We start from the raw sequence: 19,350 nt of genomic DNA on the forward strand, positions 1-19,350 counted from the left end.
GTCACCCAAAAGTGAATATTGCCATTTCCCCCTCCCCTCGTTTGAGTATGATGAAGGCTTACACCCTAAATAAAGTGTGATGAGACACCTTCCCAGCTCTCTAACCATCCCCTTCCTCCCACAGTTTGCTGTCAAACAAATACCTTCATTTTAAAGCAGTGAGTAACTGTGGTGATATAGTATCTGGAAACACACATGGGAGACCTGACCCAAGGAAAGGTGCCACTTCCAGGCAGGGACTGACAAAGCTCTTGGAGCTCTTTCCACCCATCAGCCTCCCTGAGAAGGAGCTTGAGGTCCCCAGGTGAAAGGAACCAGGTAAACATGAAACAAATGACCTTACCATTAATTTACAGAGCATGAATGACCTTATTAGCTGACACAGCATGAACAACATTATTGTTAACAACTTACACAGGTTTCTTCTGCACTCACACCAAAACCAAACTCCTATAAAGCTTTTCACGTGGCTTGTTGGAGTTGAGTCCTCCAACACCTGGAAGGACACCTTAAGAGGGACCTACAAAGCGCCCCAGATGCCCTCACCATCAGGCATCTTCACCAACACCAGCAGCAGTGAAGTGGCTGCAGGCCTGTTTCCAGCAGCATCCCATTTCCTGCTTTATTTCCTGGCAGAAAAATGCTCAGGGAAGATTACTTTTGCTTTTAACCACGCTGCTGATGATCAAAATTAATCAAAAAAATTAGTAGACCCTCAAGAAGGACACAGAGCCACCAGCCACCCAGATGCCAGACAGGGGGAGGCAGCTGAGGTCTTCAGGGAGGATTTTGATAGAGATTTTTTTGTACTGTCTCATCATACCCAAATTGATTCATTTTCAGTCAACATTAAAGCTTCTGGCTAAGCCATCAGAAAAAGCAGCCTCATCCAGGCTGAGGTTTTGGACATGAGAGTGTTCTCCTCTAACAGGAGTGGGTACAGGATGAGACCCTTCTCTCCTACATCCCCCAGGAAATAGATGTGATGCTGGGGGGGGATTTTAAGGGAAGCATGAAACCACCAAATGCCACCAACACACACACATGCACCTGAAAATCTAACACCTGCTTATTATTAATTGGCTCTAATAGCAAGAGCTCAATTGGCTCTAATAACTTCTACAGACCTAAGTTAGAAAATGAATATATTTAAGGTATGAAATCCTCCAGGCACCCAAACCAGCAGCTGAGCTGGCTGATGGAGAACAGGCTGTGAAACCTGCCTGCAGCATCCCTGCTCCTCCTGTCCTCCTCAGCTCAACCTACCCCAACCCCCCCAGCAGATTACTTCACATCCCACACGTGATGACATGAACCTCACACTGATGTTTTAAATTCATTGCAACATGTAGGTGGAGAATATGAAGAGATTCCCCCCCCAGTATATCTCTTTTAAAAAAGGTCATAATTTATATAGAATCATAGATTGGTCTGGGTTGGAAGGGACCCCAAGGGTCCCAGAGCTCCAACCCCCTGACACAGGCAGGGACACCAACCTCCAGGCCTGGAGCTACACAAGGTTGCCCAGGGCCCCAGCCAACCTGGCCTTGAACACCCCCAGGGATGGGGCACCCACCCCCTCTCTGGGCAGAGAGCCACCTGGGTTGGAAGAGACCCTTGAGACCACCAAGTCCAACCACAGTCTCACCCTGCCCAGCCCACCTCTAGACCACGTCCTGAAGTGCTTCATCCAGATGCCTTTTACATCCCTCCAGGGATGGTGACCCCACCACCTCCCTGGGCAGCCTGTCCCAAAGCCTGACAGCCCTTTCAGTATAGAAATTCCTCCTGATATCCAACCTCAATCTCCCCTGGTGCAATTCCAAGCCATTTCAGCTCCCTCAGCTGCTCCTCACAGGACTCGTGCTCCAGCCCCTTCACCAGCTTCATCCCTCTCCTCTGAACAAAAGAGATGCCAAAGTCTGGGGTGGTTTTTTGAGGCTGGGGTGAGTAAGGAACAGCTCCCTGACAACACAGGCTGCAAAGTAGGAGTTTGAGTTCTCCAGGCATGGCACCTCACTGCTTTCAAACAATATTCTCATTGTCTGCACTAATTCAGTGTAACTAGGGACAGGAGAGGGAATTTCCCCTTCCCACCTCCACCATGAAGACCCTTGGCGAGGCACGGAGGTTTGCAGGATGGGGTAGGAGCTCCGTGCTTGCTCCCAAGGACAGCTCTGGATCCCCAGGCCCCTGGCTCCCAGGAAAGCACACACACCCCTCACATCTACAACATTAAAACCGCCCTGAAAGTGAAAACAAATCATCCTGTGAGATGAGGCGCAAACCCCACCACCCAGCAGGCGTAACCGCTGCAGGCCTCCCTGCTTCCACCCACACAGAAAGCAAAACCACCCTCAAAAGTACCTTTCCCCCCCAAAAAAAGACGTCAGCATGCAACTGAACTTAAACCAGCTGGGGTTAAAAACAACTGGCTGAGGTCATTCAAGAGCTGGTGAGGCAAACAGGGCCAGGCTCTGTGCTGCTGCACTGCACGTGAGCAACCCCCGCCTCAAATAGGCCGCACGGCAGCCGGGCGCCGGCCTTTGTCCTCCTGAACCTGTAGAACCCCAAATTTACTGTTTTAAAGTTTAAAAATAAATTATAATTGGCTATATGGGGCCAGTATGAATAATAGGAACACTACCATGTGCAGGGCTAGGTAGGGAGACAGCCAGCATCTCCCTACAGCATTTACAAAGGGCGTTTCACACACAACCATGGTTCTCCACCTTCAACTCCCCAGGGCCCTGTGAAGGAGGTCCAAGAAGAATAGACACCTGATTTAACATGTATTTTTTTTCCCTGATTGGCATTTAAAATTTGAATTTAAAATTTGAAGGAGGACAGTGAATCAGATAGAAAACTTCTGCCTCAGAGAGACCCGAATCGCTGTGTTTGGGATGTCCAAGGGCAGCCTTTAAACTGGGGCTTGTTCCACAGAGGTGTTTTGCAGCCCTGCATCACATGCAGCTGTTGAGTTTTGCCATATTCTATATAATTTCTACCCAAAAAATGCCTCCCCCAGGGCCTACTCATGTTTTACTTCAGCTGCCACATCCCATTGATCACGTTAGGTGAGATGCAAGTGTCCCATTCTGCTGCCTCACTCATGCTTTGCTTTAAGCCCTCACCACCACCACTTCAGCACCACACAGGTTTTAGCCACCAGCCCCCATCCAAAACATTCCCCAACCTTCTAGAGTCTGAGTGGGACCTTTTACTTGGTGGCTGCTGGTTTTGAGCTGGAGCCATTTATCCAGAGGGACCTGGTCCAGCTGGAGAGGTGGCCCCTGCAAACCTCATGACATTCAACAAGGACAAGCACAAGGGTCATGAGGATAATCCAAAGGCTGAAGCATCTCTCCTACAACAGGCTGGAAGAGTTGGGCTTGTTCAGCCTGGAGAAGAGAAGGCTCTGGAGAGACATCAGAGCCCCTTCCCATTCCTGAAGGGCCCACAGGAAAGCTGGGCAGGACTGTTTGTAAGGGTAGGGAGAGATGGGATGAGAGGCAATGGGTTAAACTAGAGCAGGGCAGGGTTAGATGAGCCCTTAGGAAGAAGCTCTTCACTCTGAGGGTGGTGAGACCCTGTCACAGGGTGCCCTGAGAGGTGGGGGATGCCCCATCCCTGGAGACATTCAAGGTCAGGCTTGATAGGGCTCTGAGCAACCTGCTCTAGTTAAGTGTCCCTGCTCACTGCAGAGCTGGGACTAGATGGGCTCTGAAGGTCCCTGCCCACATCTGATGACCCCTTCCTACCCTTAGCATGGAGAAACACACTGCTGGTGGGATAGAGCTGGAAAACCCCACACCAGCTCAGCAGGAAGGCTTTGGATGCCTGAAAAAAGGAGGTTCCCTGTGTCCCATATAGACTAGAGGCTGCTACTGCAACCTGCTCAGCTGCCTGACCTCAGGGCCAGGGCACAAATTCTTTCAGAACTGGCAGGGATGCTTGTCAGGTCCAGTTCTGCCATCCCAGCTCCAGCTCTGCACCCGATGTCACCAGAAGCTCCATGATGCTATGTGGGACCACCTCACACTTCCCAGAACAGCTCAGGGCTGGACACTCTTACCACATCTCCTGCTTTGGGGCCCACAAAACCAAGAGCTGGAGAGCTCCTTGCCATCTCTGTCACTTCCTAAACCTCTGTTCCCATATGCCTCATCCAGGGCAGCTCAAAACCTCAGTCCTCCCACACAGGCAGCACCTGTGGGCAGGATCAGCCCTCAAAACACACCCCAAAAAGGCTTCCTGCACTTCTTTGAGTTTGAGCAGCAGCGAAATATCCCCATCCTGGTGCTACAAGGGGAGACAAGCCCCAGCTCAAGGACAGCATCACCCCATGCCATGCAGGGCAGAACTGAAGGGTCAAACTCCATCTTCTCTTGCATTCATAAAACAAAATAGAAAATAGTTTCCCTACCAGTGTCAGGCCTGTTGGGGCTGCTCAGCAAATCCAGCAGGTCTGAAGAAGTCCCCCTTGCAGCTCAGCACACAGCTGGAGATGTTCCTGCAAGCCAAAGCCTCTTTGCAAGCCCAACCTCAGTCATGGCTTACCACTCAAGCAGCATGCTGGAAAACACAGGTCCTGATTTGGTACTGATGTCCTCATGCATTTCCTGGGATGGTTTCACCATCCATGCCTGGATTTATATGTTAGGTGCCTCCAACCTGCTGTTGCCTTCTCAAATAAAGACTAAATGCCTCTACCTTGTCCTTGCCAAGCTGCATGGCCAGCACTGAGCACATTCAAATACACCATTAACAGAAACAAGACCACCTGAAAGATCCTGAAGCCACCAACTGAAGCCAGTTTTCCATCCCAATCAGGAAAAAGGCATTTTACATGCCATCAGATGCTTCTGGTTCCAGTGCTACCTGTTCAGCACGATGAAGACATAAGACCTGGAGACAACTGTTGCTAGAAAACAACTCAAGAAAGCTTTTTAATGCCTTTTTGGATGTGACCAGTCATCCAAAGGTCCCAGAGTGACCAAACTCCCCAGAAACAGGCATGGAAAAGCCTGGATGAGTGTCACAGAGAGCTTTGTGCTCTGGGAAAGCTTCCTCCCTAGCAAACATCTGGCTTGGGCATTGGAGAAGCACCACCTCCCACAGCAGGAGCCATCACCTTCCCCAACACAACCACCACTCCTCCCATCACCCACACGGCCACCTAATCTCTCCCAGCATCACAGAGCTCCTGGTTTGCCAAAGGGTTGCAGCAGTGATTTCAAAACTGAACACCAAGCTGTATGAAATACCATCAGGACACTGGAGATGCAACAGATGGATCAAAAAACACCCCCAGAAAGGAGAAAGACTTGTTCTCATGCAGGGATGTCTACCCTCACCCCATGCCCAGAGCAACCCTGAGTACCAGGAGGTTATTTACCAGGAGAACAAGACAATGTTCTGTATCAGGCTGAGAACAAACTAGAACAAATTGCACATCCCACATCATTCCTGAGGAGCTGGATTCTCTTGTTTCCAAAGCAGAGGATCCAAAAGCACCAGCCCAGCCAGGTCCCTCCTGCCAGCCGTGGGTGATGCTCCTCCCTGAGCTCCACCCTCAGTTTCCAACATCTTATTGAGACAAAGTGATTTAAATGATGATAAAAAAACCCATCCCAACCCTTAACATGTTTATTTTGGAGAAGGGGGTGTGTATGTGTGTGTAGGTTTAAGAGGTTCAGTGCAAATTCAGCTAAGCACACCTGAAAGCGTTCTAACCTTGCAATCACACATCTCTGAGGTGCCCACATTCCAGCTGGACACCACTCATGAAAGTTCCACTTCCCCAAAGCTTTGAATCACTCAAAAATTCATCAAAAGTGATAACTATTCCTTTTTCTCCCCACCACTTCCCTTCCCAGAGCCATTAGCTAGGAAAGAAACCCCCATAACGAACCAAAACCACCCCCCCAAACACCTTCCCCCCTTCCAACCCAGCCCCCAAACAATCCAAGCAACACAAGCCACGGATTGCAGCAGGCCAACTTTGATTTGTATACATTAATTCCTCCACAAATACAGGTGCTTTTCAGGGGGAAGACCTCTTCCTACCGACATCTTCTCTAAAAGCACACCCACTACTGCACGCCTGGCTCCCAACGCGTGGCCTGTGTCAGCCCAGCAGGACGAGTTCGATGTCAGGGTCTAAAATTAAAGCCTTTTTTACTTGTGCCGAGGATCAGTATTAGAGGAGGCACTGGAGGAGCCTCCTCTGATCAAAGAATGGCGACATTCATCTCCTTAACACCAGGGATTAAATCAGGAAGGGCCGGTGGCAGCCCCTGCGCCCGCGGCCATCGCGGCGCCTCGATCCCCAAGGTTAGGCAGATGTTGGATGCCCAAACCTGATCTCCAGGGGACACGGAGCTCAGCATCTCCTCAGGGTAACACAGGCAGGGTTGTAGACCACGGCACACAGGCACAGACCAAGCAGCAGCCCCATTTCTGCCTGTCATCTCAGGGCAGGCCAGGCAGCCGCCTGGTTAGCACGCCGGCAGCGCCGCGAGCCCGGCGCTGGATGCGGCCCCGCACAGCCAGGTCTGCCTCAAGCAACGGGCCATAAGCATGTCATTTCTTATTTCCATTTTGGTTTAAATCTTGTCAGCCTTGAAGTATCCATGCTGCTATAAATATGAAATAATTAACCCCCTTCCTTTCCCTGCGTTTCACCCCAGAACACATTGAAAAATGCATTAAAAAATACATTCAAACCCCCCTGATGGAGTCTGTGTCGTTTGTCTCAGCCAGATGTAAAAATCTCCTTCATGCCCAGGGGCTTTTCCCACACGCCATCAGACACACAACGCTCCCCAAAGTACCTTGTGCCTGGAGCCCATATTTCATTCCCCTTTGCCATTCCAATAAGCCTCCATCCAGCCTCCCCTCCTCCCCCAGCGCCTCCATCTCCAAACCACTGACACTGCGTGGTCAGGATTCCCTAAAGTTCAAATATCCTGGCTTCCTCCTGAGAAGATGCTCACCCATCCAGCCAGGCTGTAAACCCACCATCTACCCTGGGCAGGATTCACAGCCCCCAGCCTGCACGTACAGACAGCGCTCAAATTCACCCCCTCCCGGCATCGCAGCAGGCTGGGAAAGGGGATTGACAGGCAAAGGGTGAAATAATGCTTGGAGGGACCTGAACACCCACCAGCTCATCCCATCCCGGGCTCTGCTGGGTGTCTGCATCCCCTGACCTGCCCACGCAGGGCTGGGGATGGAATTGCAAATGATCCGATGGGCTCGATATTATATCACCATCCGCCGGCTCGCCGGCAGTGGGCAGGGTGCTCTGGTTTGACTGGGATTAGGGGGATGGGAAGGATTTTATTTTTCTTTAATTATTATTATTTTTCTCTTAAAAAGGAGAAGGATTCACATGCACAAGCTCGATGCATCCCCCTTCCTCTTTCCCTCCCCCCCCCTTCCCCCGTTGCTTCTGAAACTCCGGCGATCCCCCGACGCCGGGCTCAGCTCATCACCTACCTTCCATCATGGTGGCAGAATTGCATTCCTCAGTTTCCAAGGAGCCTGGAAAAATGACAGCAGAATACGATCCCAGTTACCAGGCGCTTCCCACAACCCCTTCAACCAGACACCTCCGCTCCCCCCCACCCCGGCTCGGGTAGCTGGTAGAATAACCGGGAGATAAAAGGGAAGAGGAAGGTGCTGCGGCTAAGGGCAGGCCATGGATGCTGCTGTGCCTGTATCACCTCCAGGATCACCGGAGGAGGAGGATGCTGAGAGAAAGGGGAGGACGAGCCAGGCTGGGCTCCAGCGCTGCCAGCAGCGCAGCCGGTCCCTCCCGCCCCGCACCTCGTCACATGCGCGTTTGGTCCCGACACAACCCCCCCTCTGGGAACACACCAACCTATTTCCCATTTTTCCTTCCCCCTCCCCACTTTCACCAGAAGCATAACCCCTCTCCCTACCTCGTGACGCACTTCCCCTCCCTCTAATCCTATTGCGGTGGCTGGGGGGGGGGGGGGGGTGGGAGCCAGATTAATTACCGGGCGCTGTCAGATTAGGAGCGCGCGGGGAGAGCGGCTGGGAAACGGGGAGGGGGAAGAAGAAGGGATGGGAACGGGGAATGACACCAAGAATAATCCATTCCGGCCTGGGGAAGGCAGCGGAGCGAGGGGCAGGGCTGCCAGCTGGGTGCGGGGATGGCATCGGCGGGCACCGGGCCCTCCCGGCCTCTCCCGCAGCCACTGGAGAGAGAAATCCATGGGGCTGACGTCACAGCGCCAGCAATGAGCCCCGAAAGGACGAGGAGGGAGAAATCTCTTCCCCCGGCGCCTTCCGAGAGCGCCCGGGAATTATTTTCGCATGAAGAGAAGGAGAAGCATCTCCGGAGCTGAGAACAAAAGAGGCTGGGGAGGGAGGAAGGGAGGGGGAAGGGGGGCTGCAGGAGCTGCCCCCCAGCCCCTGCCCGGGACCTGCCCCCCTCCCCATCACAGATGCCACCTGAGGCAGACGCTACCAGCCTGCCCTGTGGCTACATCCCCCCCTTTCTCTCTGCCAGCATCCAGCCCCCTGCACAGAGCCACCCCCAGCCCCCCCCCCCCCCCCCCCCCCCATGCACACAGGGGGGAAACCCCAATCGGATTAAAAACCACCTCTGAGGGCTGCTGCGAGGGCTGGGGGGAGTTTGTCTGGGGGTGATGGGCAATGCCAACACTGGAGCTACATGGGATGCTGCCCCAGTGAGCAGGAGAGATGCAAGACTGGTTCTGGGGAAGTTGGCTGGAACCAGTTCCAAAGTTCCCTCATTTATTGCTTTAAAGTGTTTTCTTTTCCTGGCAGGAAGGATGCTTCTGAACCTCATCTGCTCACACTGTGACAGCCTCCACGGATAGCTGGGAGAGCACCCAGAACAGCACCCACTGCTGCAAGGGATAGCGGGGGCAGCCCCATCCCCAGGGCACCCGTGCCAGGGCATGTGTGGCTCTGTCCCCACAGCTCAGCACCCAGCAAAGACAGAGTTTATGACCCCTGGTGCTGATCAGCTGCCTCCCCCAACCTCTGCTCCCCAGCAGGTGCAGCAGAGGGGTTTGAGGTGCCACCAGCCCACCTCAGCAGGCTCAAACGTGGCATTTCAGTGGGTACCTGAAATAAGAGACTGAGCTCCTACCTGTCACCCTGCAGCACCAACCTTATGGCCACCCCAGTGAGCCACCCACATGTCTCAGGGCATCCTCCACAAGCAGGGAGACCCACACACCCACTGTTATGTCCCTTAAAACCCCCAATCAAACAGTTTTCCCCATTAAAACCCCATTTTTACCCTGTTAAAGTAACCCAAAAGCTAAGCACACCTCAGGGTTTGGATACACCACGGGGAAAATGAGCTCCATCACCCTGAGCATCCCCATACCCCCCAAGTCCCCAGCCCTCACCCATCCCAACCTGGGGGGGGGGGGGGGGAAATGCCAGCACACACCTCCCAGACTGAGGGATGGGATTATTTGACAGATGGTTTGTTTAATCCCCTTGAGGAGCTGCCACAACCTGTCCCAGCTGCCTGCACTCAGGGCTGCAGGGAAGGGTGCCCGGAGCCTCCAAGAAAGCCCTTGGTAATCCCTGTGTGAGTGCAGTGTGCTGAACACTGCTACCCTGTGTCATCCCCCACCCCAGACAACCTGCCCCAGAGCAGCCCCAAAACACCCTGTGGAGCCAGGCTGGCACACCAGGCAGGATGCCCAGGTGATGGGCACACACCTGACATCTCCAAATCCTTCCTGGACACCCCAAAACAACACAAACCCTCTGACATCCATGCATGATGGATGGATCTTGCTGGATTCCACACCCCAAGAGAGCTTCCAGTTGGGACAGAGCCAGGAGCCACCTCCCACAGCCCTAGTGATGCTGCTCACCTGGGCCCATGTTCCTTCAAAAAGCAAAGAGGGCTGAAGCCTCCCCCATGAACCCCCAGTGCTGGGCAAGAGGTAAATGCTTTATCTTCACCAAATACCTCCATTTTGGCACCAATTTATGGCATCTCACAGGTTATCCCATGATAACCACAGCACAGGTCGGCTCAGGGGGATGTCTTGACCCTATGAAACACCCCCTGACACGTGGCAGGACACAAACTCACCTCTCTGAGGGCAAAATTAAACCCCAGTGCTAATGACACCACAAACCCCCTCGCTGCACGGGCTCTTCCCAAAGCTGGGAGGAGCAAGCTGTGCCAGCAAGCCCCTCTCATTTCGGGGTGAAATTGGTATTTATGGGTTTTCCAGATGGTTTCTGGCCACTCTAGCAGAGACATGGATGCTCCTCAGCAAAAAAAACCCACTGGAAACCTCAGCAGCTCCTGAAGGAAAGGCCTTTTAGGGAGCTGCAAGTAAATATCAACAAAGTCAACGGCCTCAAAAAACGGGAAAAAAAGGCAGAAAAATGAGTCACCCAGGCACATTACTCACATCCCAGCAGAGTCATGCTGTAGGTACATGTGACAGGCGCCACGGGAGCTGAGGAGCCCGGATTGTCCCCTGGCTGGCCAGGGACACGGAGCCACGGGGTGAGCACAGAGGGGGATTTGCTAAATACAGCTCCAATCCGCCAGACTCATCCCCATGCAGGATCTGGCCCCAGCAAATCCCCCTGCATCAGCAGGAGGCTTGTTTACATCTCCATGTACAGGGCTCCTCAGCCCTTCCCCTAAACCATCATTAAACCCTTAGTGGAAAATCAGCTCATCTCTGTGTGTCCCTTCACCTGCTGCTGGTGGGGGCACAGGGGATGGGTCAGACACCACGGCAGGGTGGGCACCCACAGCTCTCCATCCCAGCTCTGCTCTGCCCATCCCCCACAAATCCCTTCCCAGCCCAGGCCCACCATTCGCTTGTGCCCCCATAAAGCTCTTTTCTTCCAGGCAGGGTGCAGGGGTTGGTGTGGGGGGGGGGCTGGAGGTGGTAAATCTTGGGGTGTGGGACCCCCACAATGAACACCGAGCTTCAGTTTGCTGTAGGGCAGCTGAAGATGGAGCCCAGCCCTCACACAAGCCACCATCCAGGCTCTGATAAGGCTCAGGAGGCTTCTCCTCCCCAAGGAGGGAGGCTGGGAGATGTGGGGAGCACCTCACCTGTGCCTGCAGCAAGTTTGGGGGGGTATGGAGCAGCCCAGCCCATTGGCTGGTCCTGAGTATCAACCCCCCACATGCTGCTGCCTGTGGAGCTGAACCCCAAGATGCTGCTGGGCCCCATATTTCACACAAACTGGAGCCTTGTTCAGCAGCCCATGGTCCCTCTTTGGGGGCAACACAAGGAGCCTGCAGGAGCAAGCCCAGCCAGCCCCCAGCTCGCCCCTTCCTGCCCTCCATCGCCCCGGGGTGCCCGGCCAGGGCTGGAGGGAGGAGAGGAGCTGCACCCACACGCGTCCCTGGGCCCCTCTGAGGAGGCAGCTGCTCCTCACTCCACAATAAAGCCCGTTACCTTCTGCTCTATTAGTTTCTTGCTCTATTCATGCTGGGTTTCCCATGCACAAAGGGCTGCTGGGCCCTTTCCATCCCAGTACATGTTCCCAGCAGGGATGTGGGAGCTGGGCCCTCGCCCACAGAGCCCTTTGGGGATGCTCGGTCACAGAGGCAGGGGAGCAGGGTGGGGTGGAAACAGGCTTGGGGGGCACATAGAGACAGATTCAGTATACTCCACTCTCCTCTTGCCTTCACCCCAGTACACTGGGAAATGGCCAGGGGAGCACACAACAGCACTGCTCCCCCCAGGAGCACCCCACAACACACCCTGCCAAGCACCACAAAGCACCCAGCCTTGGCTAAGCACCAGCACAGCAGCACCTCATAGGGCTCCAAACTATCCTTGGTGCAACCCCCCACACTCCCTCCCCCCAAATCACTGCCACAGCATGGCTGCAAACAGGCACTGGTCCCCCCAAAACCAAGCACAGGACCTCATGGGACCAGTGGCCCCCATCACTGGGTGCCAGCAGGATCCCAGGCACACAGAGCAACACACCCCCACATGTTTTCAGGTGCCCCCAAAAGCTCAGAGCAAGTCAGGAGGCTGCACCCCCAGGCACAAAGGCAGGATGAGACACCCTCCCCCCCCCCCCCCCAACCTGATGCCAGCACAGCTGGAACCCCCACACCACAGAGAGATGCCCCCCTCCCCAAACCAGCACTGGGGGGCAGCAACCCAAACCCACCCACCCAGGAGAGAGAGGACACCCTCTGCGTTACAGCTCACCTTCATCTGCCCCCTCCTCTTCCTCCCAGCACTCCCCCCTGCACCAGGAGACTCTCCAAGCCCAGCCCCTGCTAATCAGGGGCTAAATAACCCATCGGGTTAATCAGCCTCCCCAGCACCTGATTCAGGTTTCACACTCTGCTTGATGCAGACGAGGTGCAGCTGCCTGGGGATGCACAGGGGGGGTTGGGGCTCTGAGGCCCCTCCTCTGGGGTCTCTGCAGCCCCACACCCACCCAGGCTGTCACCAGTGGAAAGGACAAACCCCACACCTCCCAAGAAGGGAGTTGGCAGAGGGGATACTGGTTGTCTGTCTGAATTTTGGCAGTTGGGAACATAGAAAAAGCCCTCACACCCCACACCCCCGGGTGCCCCCAGCACTTCACACCCCACACCGGGTCTGGACTGTTATTGAGCCCCTTTGGGGTTTGATCACTGAAGGCTTCAGGCTCCAGCACGCTCCTGGGGTGGGAATGGGCTTCCCATGCACCCCCAGGCAGGGGGTCACCACTGCACCCCGCTGCCGGGACCTGGCCGGGCTGGGGGCACCCCACTGCCTGTGTAGCACTGGATATCCCCATCATGTGCCCCCCCAAACACCATTCCATCCCATTCTGCCCAAAGGGAGGTGGTTTTCCTCGAGGGCCCAGGGTGAAGTGGGGCTCAGCAGCACGGGGTGGGGAGAGAAACAGCTGCCCCAACATAAAGTAACCCCGGTCAGAACTGCATTGACCGTGGGTGCTCCTCAGGAGCTTCACAGGTTTGGACACTGTTCCCTCCTCAGACCTCAGCACAAATAAAAGCAGCCACTCCCCTCTTCCCATGGCTCAAGCGCTACCTTAATTAGGGTATCAATTAGCAAGGGGGGGGATAATTCCAAGTATGAGAGTGGGGTTACCCATGGCCCACAGCAAAGTAAGATCTGAGGAGCCCAGAACATGCTGCCCAGCACCTGGGTTCTGCTCCAGTGCTGGTCTGGGGGGGCTTTTCTCCCCACAGTGCTGGGGGAGCGCAGCCCTGGCAGCCCCTGGGGATGAGTTCAGGGAGGTTTTTCCTCTCCAGGAGCGATGGTTTATTGCCTTTAGTTTAAAAACACAACTGCCTTGACCACGCGGGAGTGAACCCACCCTCCTCCCTGAGAGCAACTGCATCTCAACCAGAGAGGGGTGTGTGTCCCCAAACCTCGTCCCCCCCAGTCTCTGATGTGGTGTCCTGTCATATTTGATGGAGCTACCCATAGATGTGCTTCACATGAGGGTGTCCCACAGTGTGGCCCCCGTTTCCAGGGAGGAAACGTTCATCCTCTCCCACCCCCCAAAAAAACAAGAGCCCTGTGGTGTGACCCAATGAGAAGGAGGGGGGGCTGCAGGCAGGAACGGGGGGTGGGAGGCAGAGGAGCTGGGCTGTGGCTGGGTGATGGGTCCAAAGGGTCTGTTTGGGTGTGTTCAGCACAGCAAAACCCTGCGCTGCAGGAGGGAGCGATGCCGGGGTGTGTGGGAGGGGAGAGAGGGCAGGGGGCTCGTGGTGGGGAACATCTGCACAGCGCCTCAGGAAAGGCTGGGAGAGGCGTGCCGAAAGGGGAGAGGGCCGGCAGTCGCTGCATCCAGCTGTGTGGGCTTCCAGCTGTGGAGTTCCAGCTGTGGGGGCTCCAGCTGTGCACCCCAGCAGCACACGGTTCCATCGGTGCTGCTCCAGATGTGCACGGCCCTGGCTGTGTGGGACCGCAGCTGGGCAGCTCTCCAGCTGTGTGGGGCCCTGCCAGGAAGCACCCTGGCCCTGGGCTCCTCCAGCTGTGGGGCCTCCAGCTGTGTGTCTGTCCAGGCTGCGTCCCTCGCCGCGGCCATCCCAGCTGTGCGCATCCCGGCTGCGCAGAGTCCTGCGGCGCTCGCTGCGCGCTGCAGAGGTCTGGGGCCTCGGCAGGTGGAGCTGTGCAGCTGTGCAGGCAGCATGGGGCTGTGCAGGCAGGATGGGGCTGTGCGGGCAGGATGGGGCTGTGTAGGCAGGATGGGGCTGTGCGGGCAGGATGGGGCTGTGTAGGCTGGATGGGGCTGTGCAGGCAGGATGGGGCTGTGTAGGCAGGATGGGGCTGTGCAGGCAGGATGGAGCTGTGCAGGCAGGATGGTGCTGTGCAGGCTGGATGGAGCTGTGCAGGCAGCATGGGGCTGTGCAGGTAGGATGGGGCTGTGCAGGCAGGATGGTGCTGTACAGGCTGGATGGAGCTGTGCAGGCAGGATGGGGCTGTGCAGGCAGGATGGAGCTGTGCAGGCAGCATGGGGCTGTGCAGACAGGATGGAGCTGTGCAGGCAGGGCAGGAGCTGTGCAGGCAGGATGGTGCTGTGCAGGCAGGGCAGGAGCTGTGCAGGCAGGATGGAGCTGTGCAGGCAGGATGGGGCTGTGCAGGCAGGATGGGGCTGTGCAGGCAGGGCAGGAGCTGTGCAGGCAGGATGGTGCTGTGCAGGCAGGATGGGGCTGTGCAGGCAGGGCAGGAGCTGTGCAGGCAGCCATGCACAGGCAGGATGGGGCTGTGCAGTTGTGCAGGCAGGATGGAGCTGTGCAGGCAGGATGGGGCTGGCACTGGTTGCTGCAGGGGGCTGAGCCCCACACTGTGGGAGCCCCGCTCCCTGGGGACTGCTGCCTGCTCCTGCCTTTGTCACAGACTGAAATCTGCCGGTGCTGGGGCAGTGACCCCCCCCCCCCCCCAAGTCAGCGTGGCAGCCCCAAAATGCAGCATGATGCCCCCTGATACGACACACTGCACCCCAAACCACAGCACGGTGCACCCCCAAAGCACATTGTGATGCCCAGAGTGGGGCTGCTCACAGAGCCCACCCCAGGCAGCTCAGCAGGAGGGTGGCAAAGGGAGAACCAACCCCAAACTACCCTGTGTAACCCAAATCCTCTGCCTGGCCCATCTGAAGCTGCTTCAAGCACCCGTAATGGGGGTGGAGGGAGCCCCAGGGAGGCAGGGACACCACACAGGACCCAATGCGAAGCTTCCCGTGGGGAAGAAGGTGTCCCCGGGCTGGTCCCACTTTTCCCCATGGGTCAGCTCCTTCCCAGCACCCTTACACCCCCCTAAACAGTGCCAAACCAGGTGCTGGGGGGGGAGTGAAGCACATCCCACCCAACTGCTGTGAGCAAAGGCAGCGGTTGGCCCCTTGCGTGTAACCGCGTCATCAGCACACGCCGCCAGCCTGAGCGCTCCCACGGGTGTGTGACCCCAAAACACTGACGGGTGCCCCAGGGGAAGCTGCTCTGGGAAGTGGGGGGGGGGTGGGGGGGTGCTGCAGAGCCCATTCTGCCCCTGCAGTGGGGTGCACCCCATGGCAGGGATGGGGGAGCCCCTGGGGATGGGAGCCCTTCGGAATGGGCGCTCCTGGGGGCAGCAGCCCTTGGGGACCATCTCCTTGTGTCACCACTTGCTCTCACCCCCCCTCCCCATCCCAGTCCCCCCCACCCCAATCACTCAAGCTGCAGGAAAGCAGGGACATCCCTGAAAGGGCGACCTGGGAGAGTTCAAACAGGTGAACACATCTTAACCCATCACAGCCCAGGCGGCACAGCTGGCAGCAGCGAGGCCGCAGCCTGCTCCGGCCTTCCCGCCCCGCGCGGGGATCCCAGCCGGCGTCTCCGCTGCTGGACTGGGAGGCCCAGCTCCACTTCAGGCAGAGGTTACTGGTGCTGTGAGCCCTCAGGTTCCGGTCCAGCACCGCAGGCTCGATAAAATCTGCGCCTTGTGCGCCAGCCCCCAGCTCCTTCCTGTTTGTGACTGCGAAACCGTCGGCGCTTCAGGGTTTCGTTGCTTCTTCCTTCACCTGTCAGACATTTTAGTGAAGCCTGAGCCAGCTGGGCCTGGATGTGCTCAGCAGCAGCTCCCAGCACCCTGCAAACCCTTACGGCTGGGTTATAACCCAGCCAGTGCTCCCTTGTGGCATGGAGGGCCGTGGGGCCGCGGCCCACAGGGTGCTCAGGCCCGTGTGAAGAGAACCTTGGGAGCGGTAAATCATGAGCCAAAAAGCACCCAGGCACTGAGCACCCCCTGCAATAAAAGCACGTTCCTGGAGGTGGCTTTGCTGGGATTTTCCCCTTTGAAGGGATGGCTGTGGCTTCAGCTGCCCCGACATGTGGTGGTGGGTGCCCCAGGCCTGCATCCCTGTCCCCAGCCAGGCCAAGCGCCAGCGCCATGGCTCGGCACAAAGCTGCCACTGCACATGGTTGTTCTGAGGAGAAATCCACATTCCCAAAGCGTTTCCTCAGAAGAAATCAAGATTTCCTCAACACTTCTCACTGGCGGAGCAGGACACAGCGAGCAGCCTGGGCTGCGGCAGGGACCAGCCGCCAACGTGCATCGCTCGTCCCCAGCTCCGACAGACTGGGAGGGGGATAGAGCGTGGAAAACCAGCCCCACACCCAGGAGAGCAGGCCCAGCGCCTCCGCAGCATGGGAACAAGCAGCAGAGCCCGCTCGGTCTTTCCTTTCTTTGCATCATGGTTTCTATTAACAAGGCCGACCTCCGGGTCAGGAGTTTCCTGGCAGCAGCAGCGGCTCCGTGGGACCCTCGTCCCTGTGCTGCTGGGAAGCGCCGGCTCTGCTCCCGGCGTGAAGAGTGGCTCATCCCCGGGATCGAGGGGCGCGGGCGGGTTTGCAGCTGCTGGAAGTCCCCCCCCTATGGCCTCAGTGGGAAAATATGTCCTGGAAGCTGGCTGCTGCTCAGCCACGGCGTGACCTACGTGGGCAGCAAGGAGGGGACAGCGTGTGCTGTCCTGCAGCCCCCAGCCCAGAGGTGCTGACCCCACGCCATCCCCCACATCCCTCCCCCCCCAGGCCCTCCTGGACCCAGCACCAGCGAGCTCGCTCAGCAAACCCCCCCCCATTGCACCACTGCAGCCTCTGGTTGCGCTGCGCTGCGCTGCGCACGACAGACACACAGCTGGTTGCACGCCCCAGTAGCAGAGCTGGGAGCTCCCCCGCCCACTTTCTGCACCCTGTTTTGCTGTGGGTTTTGGTTTTCATCCTGTTGCCCCCCCACAATATCTGAGCAGAGGTGATTCCCACCCCCCGCCAGGTGCAGCGGGACCTGCTGGGGGTCTCTGGAGGCAGCAAGGCAGGAGGACAGCTGGGGAGGGGAGGGGGTGGCACCCACCAGCACCATCCATCCAGGCTGCTAGCAGAGGGAGGAGGAAGCACCGCATCGCTGCCTGCACACCAACGTGCTTCCGATGCTGAAGGAAACCATGCAAAGCCCACGGGGTGCTGGGGGCTGGTGGGGGGGGGTTCTGAGGCAAGGACAGTAAAGCAGAGCCAAGATGTGTCCTTGCCCCCAAGGAGAGGAGGAAAACCATGCTGGCAAGCCACCCTGCACCTGAACTAGGATTTCCCACCCCAAAAAGGGAAGGGGAAGAGGAGGGATTCGGGTCAGCTTTGCAGCACAGCTGCTGCAGGAGCATCCTCTGCTGCGGCTGAGCGCGAGGAGGGTGTTATCTCAGCGCCAGAGCCAGGCCACCGCCTCTGCGCACACTCGCTGTGCAGCCGCTGCCTGGCAGAACTAGGTCATTGGGAAGGGAAGGAGTAATGCCAGCGAAGGCTGCTTGGGGGGGGAGAACAGGCAAGAGGAGGGGGCTGCAGAGCACCGGGGTACCATGCCTCTTCCCAACACATCTGCTGGCTGGGGGCTGCAGGTTCACTTGGGCTCTTCGCTGCTGGTCCCAGGTGGCTGCTTTCTCCTGCCACAGCTGCGGATGGTTTCCCAGCCCCCCCCGAGCTGCTTCCATCTCTGTGCATCCCTGGGAGCCGCTGGCACAGCACCGGGCACAGCACAGGGCATGGCTGGACACAGGCACCACAGCGAAGGCGATGTGAACGCTGTGTGGGGATGCACGTGCTGCACCAGGGCCATCGGCATCGGCACTGCCCAGCTGTTTTCAGCAGCAGTTAAACCCCTGTGAAACACCCCAGGGAGGGCTGTGTGTGCCCACCGTCCCCTCGCCCCATGCTGACAACAGCAGGATGTTTTCCCTCCTGGAATGTCTGTTGGTTTGGGTCAGGCCAGGACATGAAAGCAGCCCGCGAGCTGGCCCCCGGTGCCGCCCCGCGTCGGGCGAGGGCCGCGCTGCCGGCCATGGCCATCGCCTTCCTGTCTGCAGCGCCTTCCTGTCGCCGCTGCCACCGGCCCCGCTGCCGCTCAGGAAGGTGAAGGTCCTGCAGCCAGCACGACAGAGCGAGCGCCCTACTCCTCTTGGCTGCAGAACCCCTTCTCTTCCCACCCTGCCTGTCCGATGGGTTTTGGCCAGGGGAGGTTCAGGGTTAGGGCACCCCGGTGCACCCCACACCATCTCCTACAGCCAAGATCACACCCATCACCAACCTGTTACAAGAAGAGGCAGGAAGAGCCGCAGGCAGGGTCATGCTTTCATTTATTCACTTCATATAAAAATCTCTTTTAAGAATGCATCTGAACACAATATATAATACTATAACATACATCGTGTGAAACTCTTGGGAACAATAAAATAACCACCTGGAACAACGCAGTGTTCAACAGACACACAAACCCATTGATCATGCACAACTGTGCTATTCTCGTTAACTAGTTTAGTCACAAGTTGGACCAAAAAGCTTGAAAAGGTTATTTTACAGACTGAGATTGACACCGCTCACGATGCCGGACGAGCTCTGTCCGAAGAGGTTTCACAGCACAATTATTACATCAGTTCACATTTGGTGTTTTTTTGGTTGGTTTTTTTTTGTTGTTGTGTTTTTTTTTTTCTCAGAGAAATTCACATTGGGTTGTTCAGGAATTGGAAAGTGGCATTTCAAAGCCAGCCCGTTCATTGGGGGGGTGTTTTCTTCTTTTTTGTGTGTTTTTAACCAGTTCCCCCCCACCCCATCTCTGTTTTCCAGCACTTCTAACCACTCACCCTCTGCACCAGGGTCTGGTTTCCCCATCCCAACCCTGGCTCGCTGCAAAACCAACCCCCCCACCCCAGCCCCCCGCGGGCGGCTGCCACCCAAAATGCCCTTCCTGGGTTGCGTCTGTCTCCTCAGCTATGTTCAGGTTCTCGGATTTTATGCAATACAAAAGGTTACAAGGAAAAAAACAAAACAAAACAAAACCCCAAAAA

The 19,350-nt window shown here is 56.7% G+C and overlaps 1 protein-coding gene across 1 annotated transcript in view; it reads right to left on the reverse strand.

Annotated features, from left to right (window-relative positions):
* The window catches only part of SGIP1 (SH3GL interacting endocytic adaptor 1), a gene marked incomplete at both ends in the record, with an annotated part of 60,606 nt that extends 44,028 nt beyond the window's left edge, over positions 1–16,578 (reverse strand). The window contains 2 exons of the mRNA XM_084265854.1: positions 7,504–7,548; positions 16,518–16,578. Of these exons, the coding sequence (XP_084121980.1) occupies positions 7,504–7,548; positions 16,518–16,578 (106 nt within the window). The remainder of the gene's footprint in view (positions 1–7,503; positions 7,549–16,517) is intronic.
* Between the last annotated feature and the right edge of the window lie 2,772 nt (positions 16,579–19,350).

The sequence above is a fragment of the Gallinula chloropus genome (assembly GCF_964237585.1).
Source record: "Gallinula chloropus genome assembly, chromosome: 6".
NCBI classification, from domain to species: domain Eukaryota; kingdom Metazoa; phylum Chordata; class Aves; order Gruiformes; family Rallidae; genus Gallinula; species Gallinula chloropus.